The 18471-nt window shown below is 48.1% G+C and overlaps 2 protein-coding genes and 1 non-coding gene across 3 annotated transcripts; 1 reads left to right on the top strand and 2 right to left on the bottom strand.

The window, feature by feature from the left end:
- Positions 1–7518: 7518 nt before the first annotated feature.
- Positions 7519–9454, bottom strand: LOC120708799 (photosystem II 22 kDa protein 1, chloroplastic-like). Its single transcript, XM_039994214.1, has 4 exons — positions 9004–9454; positions 8756–8869; positions 8046–8286; positions 7519–7954 (listed from the first exon to the last, which is right to left on the bottom strand). The coding sequence occupies exons 1-4, from the start codon at positions 9184–9186 to the stop codon at positions 7710–7712; spliced, it is 783 nt and encodes a 260-aa protein (XP_039850148.1). The 5' UTR covers positions 9187–9454; the 3' UTR covers positions 7519–7709.
- A 5644-nt stretch (positions 9455–15098) lies between these two features.
- TRNAQ-UUG lies at positions 15099–15170 on the top strand. Its single transcript has one exon. It is a non-coding gene; the product is annotated as a tRNA-Gln (tRNA).
- Positions 15171–15414: 244 nt separating this feature from the next.
- LOC120708797 (TLC domain-containing protein 2-like) lies at positions 15415–18393 on the bottom strand. Its single transcript, XM_039994212.1, has 3 exons — positions 18047–18393; positions 17021–17298; positions 15415–16142 (listed from the first exon to the last, which is right to left on the bottom strand). Exons 1-3 carry the CDS (start codon positions 18300–18302, stop codon positions 15840–15842), a joined length of 837 nt encoding a protein of 278 aa, XP_039850146.1. The 5' UTR covers positions 18303–18393; the 3' UTR covers positions 15415–15839.
- Between the last annotated feature and the right edge of the window lie 78 nt (positions 18394–18471).

Here is an 18471-nt window from a genome sequence, read left to right as displayed (position 1 = left end):
CTACAAAATTAAATTGGCTCCTATATAAATCTTTAATGCTCCAATATCAATTTCAATAAGTCTCATATATCAGTTCCAATAAGTCGAGCACGTGAGCTCCGGTGGATTCTGCACATATATGCATCTGTCCTGAGCAAAGCACTAAGCAATGCGGCGTCCGCGAAATGTTTGTGGGAATTGAAGCGGCCAATGCTAGCTCAATCCACGATGCATCCTCCAATTTAGTGAACATCTAGCGGGTTTCATTGAGCAATATATAGTGCAACCCTTCTGAGTGGATTCATAAGGGAGTGTTAAAAGAAACCACTACGTTCGCGGAGAAGTTCTAGACATTTTTATATTAATCTAAGAAAAGAGAAGGATTAACACCATTGGATTTTATGGAGATCTAATGGTCTAAACTAATTCAAAAGTCCATATAAAATGCTTAGCTAATTTTGAAATCAAAAAATAATAAAAATTAGGATATCACTAAAAAATCCATACAGAATACAATTTGTAAATAGAAAAAGTTGGAATTAGAAAATAATCGAGAGTCCATATCAAATGCAATTAATCAATAGCTAATGTCAAAAATAAAAAATTAAGAAAAGTTAGAATATAGGTAAATTTGGAATTAGAGAAATAAGAAAATTATGACCTAACCAAAGAGTTCATATAGAATGCGGTTAGTAAATAGCTAAATTCAAGATTTTAAAATAAAAAAAATTAACACTTAACCAAAATAAGTTATCTTTAGTGAATAACTAAATGGAAAACTAAAAATGTAAGGAAGTTAGCAGTTGACCAATGTGTCTATATCAAATATGACTAATAAATAGATAAATTTAAAAATTAAAATAAAAATAGAAATTGATTGTATAGCAATTAATGAGTAAATTAGGAAGAAAAATAGTTAAATAAATCTTGGTGTCAAATATAATTATAAAGAATTAAATTTGGAAACAAAGTAATGCAAATGGGATGGACGACTGAGAGCTAAAAATTAGGAGAGAAGAATGATGATGTTATCTCACTAGAATGGTGATGTGATCTAGAATCAAGCAACTCAGACAATAAAATTTATTATGCATATCACCCATATAAGTTGCACGATAGTGTTCAATGAGGCGGAATGGTACACACAATTGAGGATGTGTCTTTGATGACTTCAAGGTAGCAAATAATGACTTCAGGGTAGAACAATGAATTTGTTGACTCGGAGACACAGTTCATTCTGAGAAGAACATGCAATTGACATATAATATGAAAACATGCATACATGGGGATGTAATAAGCAGATATCGATGAACAAGGAAAGGAAAGTGATTTAGGTACAATAAGAACTGAAGAGGATTCCTCCACTGCTCATTAATGTTTCAATGGGAACTCAAAATTTAATTCTATGTGTAGTTTGATACTCTCTCCATCCTGTAATATAAGACATTCTAGCGATTCTAAGATTAAGGGAGAGAACAAAAGGCACATGTACCCTTCGAGAGCTTTTCGTTTGCCAACCATAACTAATGTTTTTCTAAGATTAAGTAGGGGAGGAAGGAATAGAAAAGGTAAGTATACAACTAAGAGGTAAGAAAAATTAAATAATTTCCTTTAATACTTATCCAAAAGTTCTTGAATGCTTTACACTGAAGTACAAAGTTTGAATCATTTAATGACTTATATTTCAGGACGGAGAAGTAGTACACAACGAATTACTCACATAGATACATTCTAAAAATAATTTATCACCATAGCTAAAACTCTCAAACAAAAATGTATGTAGCTGGTCCAAAAATAAACAATATATTACTAATAAAAATATATAAACCTTTAAATTTATTTTGATAAGCTACTTTTTCCTAAATTCATGTTCCATAAAGATACGTTATAGAATATGGTGAAGAAAAAAATATAAATGGAATGACTAAACCAAAATATGTGCATCCATTAACTTGAATTAAAAATTTATAAATACCAAAATTAAAAAACTAGCCAACCGCGCTATTTGCGCGGGCCACCTTGCTAGTTCTCTCTGAAGTGAACGACGACAAGATAAATATCAAGCAAGCTTTGTCGAAGTTGAAAAGAAATATTAGTTTGAACGACCTCGCATGTTTGAACGTTGAATCCTGAAACACCAGAGGTATGCAGGCACAAGTGGAGGTGAATTATTATAAAATCATAACAGTATCTGCTGATTTCCTTTTTCTAACCGTTTCTTTTTTCGAATTAAAGTTCTTAGCGCCGAAGGTACTAGCTGCAGGCCCCCACGTGGCCCCGCGCGACGCAATGCAAGCGACAGGCGAGAAAGCGCCAGCAGCTCGCCGGCGACCAGCCCGCTGCCGACGTGGCGTGGGCCACGGCGGAACACGAACGCATGGCGGGATCCGTGTGCGGCTTCGTTGCCCTCCTGCCTCGGTCACCTGCGTAGCGGAGGAGCGGCCAAGGGACAGTGCATGCCACCGGAACAATCCAAGATGCAGAGCCCGGCAGTAGATCATGCATGCCCCCGTGTGCTGAAACAGCGTGCTGGCACCTGTTGGCTCCTGCTGCCAATGGAGAGAGAGCGAGCAATAAAGAGATATTAACGCAGCACCAGCCACTCGAAGAGACGACGATGTGTGTCAAGTTAATCTCCTTGGTGACTTGTAGTGACGCGCCCACATGTAATGGGTACAGCAAACCCAGTCAGTATTCGGCGCGAGCCAGCGGTACACGCATGCATACACGGGGTGCTGACGCGTACCAGTCGATCTATCGTCATTAGTCGCCTGAGACCGGAACTTCTGCATACGTGTCATCTTTATTCAGTTCAGCTGGTCGCCGGAATAGAATTTGGCTACCTCTACGCCGTCACGCACGTATATTATAGTACAGGCGTATATTCTCTCCGACCTGGAAAGGCTGCCCACGGGGACGCACGCGTCGATCGGCGCAAAAGCGGACCGCCAGATTCATCGTTCGCGATCCGAATCGCCAGCACTTTGCTTATTGTTTAATGTAACATCTCAGGTGTTAACCACTTGTAGTTAAGACTAAACTCAGATATTAGTTGCAAACCTACACAACAAAACTTCACAAAATCAAAGTTTAGGTCTCAGGTCAGCCGGACCGGTTTGACCGGTAGGGACAACCGATCTGACCGGTTGAGCCGGTTTTAGCCGTTTTGAGCCCCACAATATTTAAATCATTCTCTCTCTTCTCTCCACCAACTCACTTCCCCCCTCAGTGAGCTAAGCACGCCTGCTCGAGCTCACCCCCCCTCATTTTCTCCCCCAAACCCTAATCCCCAAATCCTTCCTCTTCATTGGATCCAAGGCCGGGGAAAAGATCAAATCGGTGTGGGACGCGCTCCTCTCCACGATTCCCTCCATGGGGTGCCTTGGATTCGAGTTCTTCGTGCAAGAAGGAGCTCATTCAAGATATTAAGGCTTGTGTGGGTCGATCTCTGGTTCTGTATGATTTAGGCGATTCCCTCTGGTCAAATACCTTTAGTAGCAGCCCTGAGTTAGTTCCTAGAAGGTTATTGATTTTGGCGGGCGATTTTCGTCGCGCCAAGGATTCCAGTTCGTGGTCTGGGTAGGACCGGTCTGACCGGTCGGAGTGTCCGGTCTGACCGGTGGTGTGGTTGAATTAAATAGGACCGGTCTGACCGGTAGTGGGTACCGGTCTGACCGGTGTGGCAGAGGCTGGAGGGAGATTAGTTAGGGGTAGTTGGTGGAAATTGGTGAAAGCGATTTCGGTTATTGGTTATTTGTAATTTTTGTAAATCATGTCTGTATTTCTCATGTCATATGCATATGCATACGTGTAGCAACCGCGACAGAGGATGTGGTATATGAGGTGGCTGCGGAGCCACAGGAGCCGCAGAGGCAAGCCCCGCGGCAGGAGGAGCGGCGTGAGAACCAGATCCAAGGCCTAGTTGACCCCGGTACTGAGCAGCAGACTCAAGGCAAGCCCCGGTGCATGACCTATTATTTCAAATTTATGACACCTATATATGTCTCTATTACTTGGGCATTAAGTTTAGGAATTGGTTGAAACCCCTAGTTGCATGATCCCTAGGTTCCCTTGAGTTATACTAGTGTGTATAGGCCGATAGAAGTGCTATGCTTAATGGGTTCCGGTAGAAGACGAGTGATCTCTTGACACTCGCGACATATAGGATATTTAGAAGTCGAGTAATTTTCAGTTACTCGCGAGATATGAGATATAATTATATTCCAGTACATGAGTTGCTAAATTTGACATGGAAAGAATGGATAATTGAGACCAGACGGGAATGATGAGGATATGTAGGTATGGCAGCAGGACAGGGTTCCTGGGTTTCTTAGTTCCGTCTGTGTCGGTTAAGGACCGTACCGTTGTTAGCCCTGCTGATCATGTTTGAATTATACTAACCGCATGTCGGGAGTAGGAGGTAGTCAAAACCGGTAAGCCTAATACTGTCTCGCTTCGAAAGTACAGAACTTCATCACCACCCTTAGGACGAGTCGAGTAGTCGCGGAGAAACGGGATGCATATGTTTACTTTTGGTGGTCTCTCGTTGAGCTCGGCTGACTATATGTAGGTGAGGCGGTTCTGTAGTTCAAGGCAGGGAGAGGAAGGGTTGGTGCGTGTGGTCTAACGGGGCATACGCGTGCTGTGTTGGTTAGGTCTACCTTGCAAGGTTAAATCGGATCGATTCGCCGTCAGTCGCTCTCGGATATGAGCACCTTGGTCACTGCGTCACATCGTAGTTTCATGTTAGGTTGATAATGATATTTATAGTTATGATTACATTGTATTATTACTATTGGTTGCACCACCATATTTACTATAGTTGATTCATGCAAATATTATATTAGAGTTAAATTATATAGAATCTGGGGCTAAAATAATGAAAGTAAGGAATTACTTTAGTCGCCTTTCAGCAAAATAACCACCAGCCAAATGTCTTGCATTTCTAGGTACGTGGGCTAAGTTATGCCCACTGGTCAGATAAGTCTTGCTGAGTATTAGTTGCTCAGGGTTTGTTGCTACCAAATTTTATTTCAGGTCACACGGACGTTGATTTCTGTCCCTGTTGTGTCAAATTCATCCGTCGTGATGCAGAGGGGTGGGAAGTGGTGGATCGAGATCCCTAGGCTAGGTGTTCGTCGGGTTGCACACTTGAGGGCTGAGTGTGCAGTCTTGCAGTTTTGCGTGGACCGGTCTGTGGACTGGTCTGACCGGTGTTTAGTATAGGGGGGGGCACCGGTCTGACCGGTGTGGGAACCGGTCTGTCCGGTTGTGTTGAAACTGAATTAGGGAGTTAGTTTAGTTGCATGTTCTTTTCTTTTGAACTTGTTTCTCTATTGTAAAGTTTGTACATTATGCAATTTATGTAAATTATGTAAGTCATGGTGGATTGGAGCTCGGTTTGTAAAACTCGTTGTTTATTATCGTATGTCACCTATTTGTATTTCCAATAATTGTCGTAGTTGTACCATCTGCGTCCGCCTTCGCGTGGGACTATCGGTATTGTTTCGATCGGGCCGTGGGTTGAGAAATGTCTGTCAAATTGAACTATTAAATTAATGCACCCGATGTGTTCAAATAACGACCATTATACTTAATTTAGAGTTTTAATTTGACGGTTCCGTCACATTTTCTGCTGTCGGATCACGGCTCATCCATCAGTACTGCTCTTCTTACCTTAACTAGTCGAGGGGGTGGCCGGGTGGGCACGCGATCGAGCAAAGGAGGCTCCGGCGGCTTGGCTTGGTTGTGTTCTGCCCGCGTGCGCGCCATTCGTTGCGGCCCTGTGACGGGCCGGGCCCCGCGCGGCTTCGAACAACTCACGTATCCACAGTGCGATCACGATGGGGCAACGGTCTCTCCCCGGCCCTCTTCGTCTGGTCTCAGGATTCAGGAAGCAGTAGCGGAGGTGGTTTCAATTCGCCGCGGTTTTGTTGGTCCCTTCGCGCCGCGCATGCGTGGTGTATATATCTTGTGGGTAGCTACAGTCTCGTCCACGTCCCATCGGCCATCGAGAAAGAGCGCTAACAAATCTTTAGGGAAAGGGGACAAATGAACTCATCAAGGTCGTAAATTGAGTTTGTTCCTGTGATGAAACACGCATATTTAGGTTAGGGATTCAGATTCAGTACGAATGCTCGCATTTTCAGCTAATATTGCGTTTCATATACCTAACTCATCAAGAGCACAATTAGCTTCCTCCGGGTTGCCTTTTCGCACCGTCCGTGCGACCCTGTTTACAAGGTGCATGCTAGCTGGAGGGTAACGTGTACCAAAGTTTTCACATCAAAGAATTCAATATCCCCTTGAAAGGGAAAAGGAATAAAAGCAAAGGGAAAGAACCAATGCCATACGCACGTAGGTTAGGTTAGGCATATTCTCCTCCCATAATCTCGCGGCTTGCTAATTAGAGCAAGCAGTTCTTCTTAACCAACCTGGCAGAAAAGCAAGGCACCGGGATAGCTAGCTCATCCCGGCGTGTGGCGTGGGATCCATGCAACCCTCTACCTGCATCCATACAACTCACTGCAAAGAAAACCCCTTTCTCAATTCGGTGGCCCCTCGAAAGCCAGGTAGCTCGCGAAGTAAAGAAAGAGTTTGGTTGGTTCTTTTAGACTCGTAGCTTTCCAAATCCCGCTTGGAGTTATTGATAATCCGGGCTTAAAAAGGTTCTGCGTCAATGATCATCCGTCAGGATTTTTGATTCTCTATCTGATGAGAGACCGAGACTGCAGCAGTCTTTCTGCGCCGTCTTTAGTTGAATCAATAAACAAGAGCAGGATAGCATGTCAGTGGGGGTATCTTTTGAGATCAGCCCATGCATAGCATGATTCAGCAGGGGGCCTCCTTTTGGTTCGACAAGCTGGTCTAGGCTCATTCATGGAAACCCACTTGGAGGTCGGAGCTGTAGCTGGGTTCCGAAGAGTACTTCTCGTAGGGGTACATGATTTGCAGCACTAAGCTGCAAAGTGTCCCGGTGAAGGAGTCTGTTCGTTCTTATTGTGCGTTCCGTAGGATCTTTCGAAAAAAAATATTGTGCTTTCCGTAGGTGCGTGGTCTTGGCGATGAGCTTAGCGCGCACGCGTGCGTGCCGTGACAGACTGGTAATGGCATGGGTCCTGAGTCCTGACTACGATGGATGGTTCGTACAGGCAATTAGAGCTGGATCCATCATGGTGGTTTAGCTGAAGCATGAGCGTAGGCCCCTGTATCATTCCTTGGGCTTAAAGATGACACAATTAGACATCAGGCCCAAGAATCCGAGTTGGGCTTAAATTAATAGTCCCGGCCTAAAGAGCGAGTAGGCGCGGTGGGCCCATTTACATCGTCAAAATTTGGTGGAGATATCATCGCCGCCTTGCCGGCCAGGCATGGCCGCAAGGCAAACAGACAGAGAAATGCAGTTCTGTACCGAACGTCAATCTGATTTATTTTTACCAATGCTTGTGTTATGTTCAGTTCGGCCATGTTGAATCGATGCTTGTACAGGTCTCTCGTCTAATCGTCTTCATTCTTTTTCAAACGGAACTAACCAAGATCTTAATTACTCTAAGAGAACACCGGCAGCCATTGGATATTAGATAAGCTCTTGTTTTACAAGACAACCCAACGCAACACCCTAACCTCCAAAGCCTCACGTGCAATACACAGCGAGTTGCACGCACACGCGCAGAGACGCACTGATCAATCAACCACAAACAACCAGGCGCATCATTTCCCTCGGTCTCTCTCTACTTCTCGTCCTCGCCGATGATGAACTTGCCGGTGCCAGGGTTGATGGCGGCGATGAAGAAGAAGAGGACGTTGAAGAGCACGAGCGGCTCGATCTCGTTGATGGGCACGCCCGTCTCGATGTTGAGCTGCGCCAGCGCGCCCTTCCCCGTGATGATCTCGCCGATGATGGAGAAGGCCACGCCCAGCTGCGCCAGCCGCCCCACGAACAGCTCGTTCGACTTGGTGAACCCGAACAGCGGCCCTGCATTGCGCGCCACGACGACACGGGATCGTCAGATCAAACAGCCAGCGCAAGCGATCGATCGATAGCTGCGATTGATTTTTTTTATTACCTCCCTCGCTGAGGCCGAGGGCGCCACGGAAGCCCTTGCCGGGTGGGATGACGGCCTTGTCGAGGCCAGTGGCGTCGTCGACGAAGGTGCCGCGGTCTCCGAGAGCGCCGATGGCGCCGAGGAGGGTGAAGAGGATGAAGAAGAGGAGGAGGGGCTCCGCCTCGTAGATGGGGATGCCCGTCTCCAGGTTCAGCTGGGCAAGGATGCCCTTCCCGGTGATGGCCTCTCCGAGTAGGGATGCCTGGCATGTTCAACCAAGACCAGTGTAAATAAAATCGTACTGTATTGGGAACGTAACATAACGAAGTATTAACACACGATTTTGACAAATAAATATGATTTGTTTAATTTGGGAATTGCTAACTAGTAATTAACTTGATTATTATTTCGGGCTGAAGTTAAGTAGTTAACTATAATTTTTTATCGTTAGTTTTCCTTTCCCACCCTTTGTTTGTTGGCGACTGAAATATCCTACAGTAGTGCAAAATGTATGGCTGCGCTTTTTTTTGCTAAAGGACGACTTTTTTTATCAGAGATGGTGGGTACTGGACTACTGGTTGACCAATGCAAATGACCAGACACCAGTATGAAGATGCATAAAAAAAAGTTTTTGTTTACTTCCTAAGTGTGCATGAATGGTCCATGGACTCTAGTCCAATAGTCCATGCAGCTTCAGAACATGAGCGTATAAGTGTCTGACGAGCACTCACGGCAAAACCAAGCATGGCAACACGGCCGACGAACAGCTCGTTCTCCTTGGTGAAACCGATCCCGCCGGACGTGCCGAAGATCCCGTCCTCAACCTTCGGTTTGGGCGCAGGAGCCTGCACGACATCGATCGACACCATCATAATTCGTACACATGGCAGTCACCACCATGCACGCAGAATTGCAGAAAGTAACAGCGGCAGAAGAGAGGAACAAAAACTAGGAGCGTGCATGCATGCGTGGCACGGACCTTCTTCGCCGGCGCGGCCTTGGACTTGCCGAAGAGGGCCAGGGTCTTCACGGAGACGGACCTGGAGTGCCTGTATGCTGACGGCAGCGCGAGCCGCGGGTACGGCGCCGGCCGGCCGGCCTGCAGTGACGGCAGCGCGCGGCCGCCGCCGACGCTCGTCGACATGAGCATGGACTGCGCCATCCGTGCCGCCGCGCCTGCTCACGAACAACACACACACAGGCAACGCTCGCGCGCTGAGAAGGGGCCGAAGCAGCTGTGTGCTCGCAGTCGCAGGTGCTGCGTGGTCGTGGATACTGGAGTACTGGATGACTGGCTCGGCGGCTGCGTGGCCAGTTCTTTATGAACGGCGTCACATGCGCGGGGGAGCGCGAGGCTGGCGTGGCGCGAACTGGAGGAGGCGATTGGCGAGCGGCGAGGCGGAGGATAGGGTGCGGGGTGGGCTGCCAGGCGGCCACGTTTTCGCGAATCCAATTTATCCAATCTATGGCTGTGGCGCCCTCCGAGGGGCAGGAGCTGGTTTCTCTTCTCCGGCCGCACGTACGGCTGGAGAGGCACGCGGGGCGCGGAAGGCGGAACAAACTGATGGCGCCGGTTGGTAGGATACACGCGTCACAAGGAAAAGTGCTCTCTGTCTATAGATGTTCATGCAGCCCACAGCCCGTTAGCCCGCCCGAAGCACGGCCCGGCCCGGCCCAAATCGTGCCCGGGCTTGGGCCGTCACCCCAGCCCGTGGGCTGGCACGGCCCGGCACGGTAGCGGCCCGCTAACTCCAAAAGGCCTACAGAAGCACACAGCCCAGCTGTAGCAGCACCACCCAAATTAAACCGGCTTAAGTGCGATAACCATCATCTTAATACTTAATCAAGTTACTGTACACTTAAAACGGTGTAATCCGACAGGCTGTCGGGTAAATCCCGATTAAACTACTGTACTCCAGGATCACAATTGCACTAGCAGACCCGTACGAAGACGAGCACAGGTGATACCAGCATACAGAAAACTTCAAATTAATTTATAACACATGTTTTACATAAAAGCTTTAAGTACAAACGACAGAGTTCAAAAACACAGCGGAAGTTTAAAACTGAGTTCGAAATACAATACGATAACCATGACGACAATACAAGGTGAGCTCCACATCCTGCCCACCGATGTGATGCCAACCTGCCCGATCTTCACGGGGGAGACGGGGCCCACTCGACGGTCCACCGAGGAGGAAGCGGTTGTCCAATCCAGGACGCACAGACCTCCTCGAAGTCAGCGGGCACACAACCTGCTCAGAAGGGTTACAACAGCAACCCTGAGTATACTAATACTCAGCAAGGCTTACCCGACTTTAGGTATACTTAGACCATTACCTAGACATGCAAAGCTTTTTGGCTCTGGAGTTTTTTTGCTGAAAGACTGCTAGAAGTGAATCCTTACTTTCAATATTTTAGCTCCACTTATTACAGCGAGTATTAACTAAATTCGCCTAAACATCTAGAGCACACATGGTGGATCAGATTATCCTTCAGTAACTCACCAACCAACCTTTTCCATTCCGTCCTCATTCCACTTTCTTACTACGATGTGACACAGTGACCAAGGCTCTCATATCCGCGAGTCACGGCGAATCGATCTGATTTAACCTTGCAAGGTGGACCTAACTCACATGACACGTGAAAACCCCGTCGGGCCCCACACGTCAACTGTTCCCCTCATCACCCCGACGTCTGAATCACGCCTGTCAAAACCCGGGTGAAGGGTCCCTCACGGCGAACTCCCGGAGAACCCGGAGGCGACATACTATCCAACACCCGCCATCATTCCACTCCCAGAGTAGCGGGTCGCGATTCAAAATATCGGTGCAAATCAGGTAATTCGCTTACCGGTTTCGACTTCCTCCTATTTCCGGCATGTGGTTAGTACTGTTCAATCCTCGATCATCAATGCCAGCAATGGTACAGTCCTCAATCGACACAGGCAGATGCTAAATTTCATCCATTTTATATCCAGAACCCATTTCATCTCCGTTCGGTCTTCATTTCTTTTCCTCATTGATTCACTCTCAAACCACATTGCCACAAGTAACACGATCTTAATTCTCGCGAGCAACAGGAATCACTCGACTTCTACCGAGATCCTACTTAGCAGAGAATTTCTATCGACATCTGCATACTAGTATTGACCCTCGGTTACCTAGGGAGAACATGCATACTAGATTTCCATACAACTCCTAGAACGTAAATGCACAAATACTTAATTAAACATTGAATACTTAAATTAGGGTTACGCTCCGGGGCTTGCCTTGTAGGTCAGCGGGGTTAGCAACTTCTTCGCAAGTGGGCTCGACTGCGTCCTCCTGCTGCTCTCCCGCTTGCGGCTCCTGGATCGGCTCGGCGATCAGCTCGTAGACGGCTTTGTTCGTGGTGTCTACATGTATGAAAAAGAATGCCATGCAACAGTTAGGACACAGTGCGACGCATGAGTGCTCAAGATGCGATGCAATGCGATACAATGCAAAATGAGCCACAATCAAGACCGACCAACAATAATTGAGTAATCACAACAACAAGGCTAAAACCGAAAGGGTGTGGGTGCTGATGATTGGTTTCAAGACTTCAAAATATTTTAGCCTGAAGTGTCTCCACCAAACAACAGCTGTTAACTTGCTTCGAAGGATAAAACACAACCTAGAGCAACATGGATTACATTACGGACCAACAATTTGCTTATCAAGCAAACCTGAGCAAGATACCCAAACAAGCAACAATCAGGTCCTACAAGTTTAGCATGATTCACACAGGAGCTTGCTCCGCTGAAAACAACACAAATGCAAGAATTAACTAACAACACTATAAAAGAAAGACATAGCTAGGGACTAAACAAAAGTAAAGGCATAACTTGCTGACATAATATAGCAACGAAATTTTACCAGATCAACATGATAAAGATAAGGCATGCCACATAATTGTTCCAGCTTTTATTGATGACAGAAAGTATTTATTTTAGCCCTAGCAAGCTAAACCAAACACAAATAGATCTACACAAAAGTGTACAGCAACAGGTCATGAAAATTTTACAGTGGGTTACACATGAAAAGATGAGGCTACTAAAATTAATTTCAGAATTTTTAGATCAACAGAACTGCAGATATTAAATAAACAAGCTCAAACACAAAGTAAATTCTAGCAGGGATAAAACTGACATTTGACATGCATGAGTATTTTTCCTCTGAAGTTCTGGATCTAAAAAAACTAACAAAATTTACTTTGCATTTTTCGTATTTTTCTACATTTTCTATGAATTAAATAAGGTTTCAGCCAATTAAACAATTTCCGGAAAATAAATAAAACAAAACAAAAAGGGGGCTAACAGCTGGGCCCCACATGTAAGTGGGAGCCCAGCTCCCAGTCACCCCCTCCCCTGCTCGGCCCCGTGCGACGGCCGGCGCACGGCCAGGCCGACCTGCGGCGGCGCTGCCCCGCCGGGCCACGGCCAGGGCGTCCGGCGGCTCGCGGGGAGGCGCAGGGGGAAGCTCGCGCGGCGTCACGCGGCAGCGCAAGGCGGAGCTCGCGGCGTTCCGGGCCGGCCGTGGCCGGCTGGCGGCAGATGAGGGATGCGCCACGGCCAGGGGGTCCAGGCGGACCTAGGGCGCGCGGCGGCGCTCCGCGAGCGTGCGCAGGGCGGCTCCGCGGCGTGCACGTGTCGGTGGCGGCGCGGAGGCGCTCCGGCGGCTGCGGCGCCGGATTTGGGAGGGAAAGAGGTCGGGTAGGGTGAGGGGGACGCGTCCGGGCTCACCACGGGCTCGATTTGAGCTGAGAAAGGCCGGGAGAGGGAGATCGACGGAGAGGGGTGGAGCTCGGCGGAGCAGCAATGGCGGACGGCGGTCTGCGGGTTCGATTCGGGCCGATTAACGGCCTAATCGAGGTCGGGGCGGTGCGGCGTGGGTGTGGGGCGAGGCGAGGAAGGTTGGGGCGCGCGAAAACGAGCTGCGGCGGCAAGAGTTGGCCGGCGCAAGGCTCGGCGGCGGCTTGCTCGTGCTCTGCGCGACGTGAGCGCGAGGAAGGAGAAGGGATGAGGAGGAACGGCTGATGGGCGTCGCGAGCGGATAAGGGCGCGCAGCGCGGCGTGCGAGGATCGCCGACGGCCGACGCGTGGAGGAGGCGCCGACGGCCACAGTCGCCGGCATGGGCGCCGGGCGACACCGTGGCGAGCACAGGAGCAAACAGTGACACATTTTGACTGATTTTGACCCGTGTTTGACCGGCCAAAACTCAAATTTTGATATAGGAACTTGAAATTTTGCCAAAATAGAAGTTGTAGAGGAAGAGAAGATCTACAACTTTCATTTTGGGCGAAAGTTGATTTGAAGCTCGGACCATGGGGAAAAACACGATCGAAAACGATTAAAACGAAGTTTACTAAGCGGACTCGATTAGCGCTAATGACGGTGATTAGCCTTAATTAGTGATTAAGCACGAGATTAGCGTTCAAATTAACACCGGGGTGTTACACCAGCCCACGGCCTTACAGCGACTCCACTCCGCCCTCCCCCCGACTCGTCCTCTCCCCCCAAACCCCCCCACCCACGACTCTACTCCCCCCTCCCCTCCAGCACGCCCCGACGCCCCGTCTCCCTCCGGGCGCCGGCGGTGCCCGGGAAGCTGCCCCCCCGGCGTCCGCTCCCTCCGAGGGCTCGCCCCGCCATCCACGCCACTCCCTCTGGCCTCCGCTCCATCCGAGCCTCCGAGAGCTCCCCCCGTCGTTGACGCCGCATCGCCACCCCCTCCGACCCCGCTCCCTCGCCCCGCCATCCACGCCGCCCCTCCGAGCTCCGAGCCTCCGACCTCCGCTCCCTCGCCCCGCCGTCGACGCCGCCCCCTCCGGTCTCCGCTCCCTCACCCCGCTATCGACCGCGCCCCTATTCCCCGCAACCCTAGCCGGCTAGATCTAGCGCCGCCGGATGGGGAGTGGGAGTTCTACTCGCGCCGCCTCCCTACCTCGCCTCTCCGCCGCCGCACTTCCTCTCGCCCCTCCTGCTCTACTCTGGCCTCTCCGCCGCCGTAGCCTCTACACCGCCGCCGTCGCCGCTCCCGCGGCTGAGTACCGGCGCGGCCAATCGTGGGCCGCAGGAGGCCCGAGCCCGACAAGTAGGCCGGGCTCCGTGGGCTGGCCGGGCACGAAACAGGCCCGCGGGCCCATGCCTGGGCCGCCGGGAGAGCCCGTGGGCTAGCACGGCACGGCCCGCTGCGATATTGGGCCGGGCTAGGCACAGCCCGGCTAAGAATGGGCCAGCCCGGGCTCGGGCCGGGCCGGGCGGCCCGAATGGCCATCTGTATCTCTGTCTCTCCGGTCCTGAGGCATGTGCCGAGTTGCGAGGAGTACATTCTACTACACTGCACTGGCTCGTAGTGACTGAGAGCTACGGTCTGTGGACTCGTGTATGGAGCAGCTAGCGTTAAGTTCCTAATCTCTTGTACATTCTACACTGCAGTGACTGCACTGGCTCGCAGTGTATGCTATTGTAATTTGAGCTTCAACTGCAAGAGCACCATTTGTGTGGCGGTGGAGTCGTGGGTCAGTGGGTGCATGATTCCACATTTCAACCACCACCAGCTTCAATTGCAAGCCTGACAGAAATGCACGTTCACCACCAGAACACCGAACTAACGGCTTTTCTAATCAGAAACGGAGGCATGGAAGAGTTCCAGTTTAACAGACTCAGAAAAAACACAACAAACAAGACGGAAAGGCGGCCACGACTGATCCTCGATCAGTAAATAGCAATAGTTGCAGCAATTCACCCCAGCCCCAGAGCCGGCCTGATACATCAACTGCCATATTACGTTCTTGAACCATGAATCCATAATATCTGTGGAAGAATTGCACGAAGAAATTTTGCACTCTACCACTCTGCGTCGTTGTCCCAACTCTCAAAGTTGAAATAATCTCGCAAATCGCAATGCATAAGGCCATTTCTGGGCCAGCAAAATATTTCAAGGGACCCGTCAGATATCTGGCGAGCGCGCAAATGGATTCAGACTGCTATATGCTGTCTGCCCACTGTAAACGACATAAATAGCTCGATTAAGAAACAAACATCAAGCGGTTCCATAGTGTAGTGGTTAGCACTCCAGACTTTGAATCTGGCGACCTGGGTTCGAATCCCGGTGGGACCTACATTTTGTTTTATTTTTACTCAGAATTAGCAAGAACGTAATACACAGCAAAGAAGAGGAACCAGCTCAGAATACTCAAATCCATACAGCTAAATGAGCTAATTTTTTCTTTTATTTTTGCTCAGAGTTAGCAAGAACGTAATACACAGCAAAGAAGAGGAGCCAGCTCAGAATACTCAAATCCATACAGCTAAATGAGCTAATAAAAAGCTATGCCGTAGTAGAACAGAGCCACTGCATCAAGGACTGGAGTACAAGATTTACTCCGCTGTGAAAAATGATAATATTTTAAAGACAGAGTGTGTTGTAGCCTTATGGGGCCATTTTACAAGTTGCCAAAGGCACACTAGTACCTTAGATGAGGCTTTGGGATGAAAAACTTTGATACACTTTTCTTCGTTCTACTTGCAATCTGTATACATGCTGCATGCATGTGCCATCAGCATTCTCCTAATAAATAGTAAATAGTATATCTCTATGTGGTAATGCACATACTGGCAACGGATACTTTCTGGTAGAGATATTAGCACGTGTTGGTACGCATAAAGATGTATTCATACATAAATGTTTACTCTCCAGCGTCAAGACTTAAAACATACCTCTTTGTCTTTACACGAACAGAACTATAACCTTCTAAATGTTGAGAGTACACCATCAGGGAAGGTGCATTTAATCTCGATGTCTCTGCTGATTTCTTTCTCGTCCATACGCTTTAAATAGATCAAGGCCTAAAAATATGTTGAGCAGATTCATTCCTGCCATACCGAGAAGAGCTAGTGGAAGCTCAATGCCCTTATCAAACTTGTGGGCATCAGCGATGAGTTTGTAAGTGATCAAGATATGGCACACCACTCTTGCTGACACAAAGGTAGTCCAGTTGAGTGCCCATTCCAGCTTCACCACTTTTCGGCTGAAATCACGAAATCCAGCCATTCGCCTCACTTTCCTTATGTGCAAAAATATGGAGTGCAGCTGCAATCATAAACTTTGTCAGTTGGTCTGCTCTGTGAATATAACTTCAGAAAAGTGACTGCAGCCAAAGGAATCCTCCGAATAGAAAAATTATCAACCAAAGGTATCAACAATTCTAACAGTGGAGACTGATTTTTTTTTTTTGAGATCTTTTACAGACATGAGTGAACACATTAATATCATCTTCTAGCAAGATGAAGAATAAGCTTGTATGATAATTTAACAAACAAAATATCCATTGCAAAAATAGAAAAAAGCTTTAAGACCATGTTCAACCATACATGTATTATGTCCATCACAGTAAACCATGATCTAGTTAAAATGAGGATGCAAGTGCAAGCACCAATGGTTGAAAGCCCAACTGGGCAGGGAAAACAATTAACTTTCAAGGTCATACTAAACGGACCAACAGCCTTATTTACATTGCAGAGCAAACCGGCAAAGTGAAATGTCCTCTAGTCATATCACCATTCTGTTTCTTTCAAAAAAAAAATCATCATTCTGGGAACCATATATGGGGAGAATGCATATTACTTGTATTTTTAACTTCAATGCAAAAATTGGGGCGAATGCATACGACAATCTACTGACAAAGCATATAATTGTGACAATAGTTGTCAATCTGGAAACCTTTTTTTCTTCCTCAAAGCAACTCAATCTGGAGACTCCAAAACAGCTTAGAGCCAATGGCTCATAAAATCTAGCAACTTGGCAAGCATTCCCTTTTGCTATAGCACTATGCATTTATTTCTTCAATGACAAGTGAGTAAAGAAGGCGATGCTTGCAAGAAAGAATAAATTTGTTTCAAGCACCAAAAGTAACACAAAATTGTTAACAAAATTTAAATGCCTCCCAAGGATGAGAAGAGTAGATGTACCTCACACACAAGAGTGAGAATTAGGTAGTTGATTGTGACATTCCTATAGAGAGCTAGCGTAAAGCAAATGAGCAGGATCAGGTGATGCATGAGAATTCCAGGAATCCATCCACTGTATAGCCGGTAACGGAGCATGTCCAATTGGTCGTATGCAAAGTAGCCACAAGAAAGGCAGAGAGCAGAATACGCTCCAATCCAACTGCCACCAAATAGTTCGTGATGCTCAAACATGTTCTCAAGGCCCTTATTACGCCATTGATTGACAAGAACAAAGATAACTGCAAGTGCAATGGCATCAAGTCAAAACAAGCCTAAGATTTAAAGACATGATGTGATTGAAGGTGCTTCCAATTTTGCATAATATATTTACAGGTTACAGGCCATAATCATGTGAGAAAAATTTTTACTGGTAGGTGCCTGTCTGTTACAGACTCATTGTCACAACAATCCCCCATAACAATGTTATTGGTGGCTTTGCACATTAGTTCATTGCTTTGCCAGTCCTGGATTGAAGAGTACTACTGTAGGTGAAAGAGAATGCTATAGAGCGTAGAGGAGGATACATTCAATCAGTATTCAGTACTAAAGGGAACGAGAAGTTTTATGTCACTTAAACAGTTAAACTAAAGGTACTTTTGAACAAATTTGGCAGCATTTGCCTGCAAAGTTAGTATGAGAGGCTACTATTGTCGAATCCCTCTTGAATAGGGCATCTGAGCAATCACGCACAATTCCAACCAAGGAAAGGTCACACTAAGACAAATGACCTCACTGCCATAGATGCAACAACTCACAAATTATCGGTACTCAAATCCACGCTGTTCCCGGTTCCCCAACAAGAAACCAAAGCATTAAGCATCACCTAGATTGTATAGTGTTAAACCACTGCTCTCCTATTTCCTCAACTCATCTAATGCTGGAACCGAATTGATAGTATGGTTTCTTGCAGTCGACGCATACCCGAGTAGCAAAAGGTAGGGAACGGAGGGGTCGGGGTAAGGGGAGGCTAGGGAGAGAATCTAATACCGGAGGCGGAGGTGAGGGAGGAGTGGAGGAGGGAAATGGCGGTGTTGACGAAGAGCGGGTCGCGGGAGACCGCGGCGCGGACCGCGGCGTTGGCAGCCTGGAAGAAGGCGAAGCCGGCGGCCACGGGCGCCAGCTCACGCCGCCCCCGCACGCCGATCTCAAACCCCACAGACACCGCCCACAGCACTAGCGTTGCCGCGAAGAACGCGCTCGTGTCGCCGCCGCCCGCGGCCCCTCCGGCGCGGTGGGGCGGCATCGGGTTCGTCGGCGACTCGTCGTGGCGAACGATGAGCCGCACGCCAGCACCGCACCGCTCGCTCGGCTCTGCCCCGACCACTCTCCCACTGGGCCCGAACGCTATCAAGCCATTGGGCCGTAGAAACTAGAAAGGACGTTGTAATCGCAGCCCAATTAGCGGTTGCCTT

This window comes from Panicum virgatum, chromosome 5K, assembly GCF_016808335.1.
Source record: "Panicum virgatum strain AP13 chromosome 5K, P.virgatum_v5, whole genome shotgun sequence".
Classification (NCBI taxonomy): domain Eukaryota; kingdom Viridiplantae; phylum Streptophyta; class Magnoliopsida; order Poales; family Poaceae; genus Panicum; species Panicum virgatum.
This window is presented reverse-complemented; position numbering and strand designations above follow the sequence as displayed.

Bases quoted from the DNA above. Each gene is read 5' to 3' on its own strand.
- LOC120708799 (XM_039994214.1), bottom strand. From the start codon at position 9,186: ATGGCGCAGTCCATGCTCATGTCGACGAGCGTCGGCGGCGGCCGCGCG. The intron at 8,870-9,003 runs GTCCGTGCCACG...GATGTCGTGCAG, and splicing joins AGGCCGCGCCGGCGAAGAAG to GCTCCTGCGCCCAAACCGAA. The intron at 8,287-8,755 runs GTGAGTGCTCGT...TGAACATGCCAG, and splicing joins TTGCCATGCTTGGTTTTGCC to GCATCCCTACTCGGAGAGGC.
- LOC120708797 (XM_039994212.1), bottom strand. From the start codon at position 18,302: ATGCCGCCCCACCGCGCCGGAGGGGCCGCGGGCGGCGGCGACACGAGC. The intron at 17,299-18,046 runs GTATTAGATTCT...TTGCACTTGCAG, and splicing joins CTCCCTCACCTCCGCCTCCG to TTATCTTTGTTCTTGTCAAT. The intron at 16,143-17,020 runs GTACATCTACTC...TTATGATTGCAG, and splicing joins TTCTCACTCTTGTGTGTGAG to CTGCACTCCATATTTTTGCA.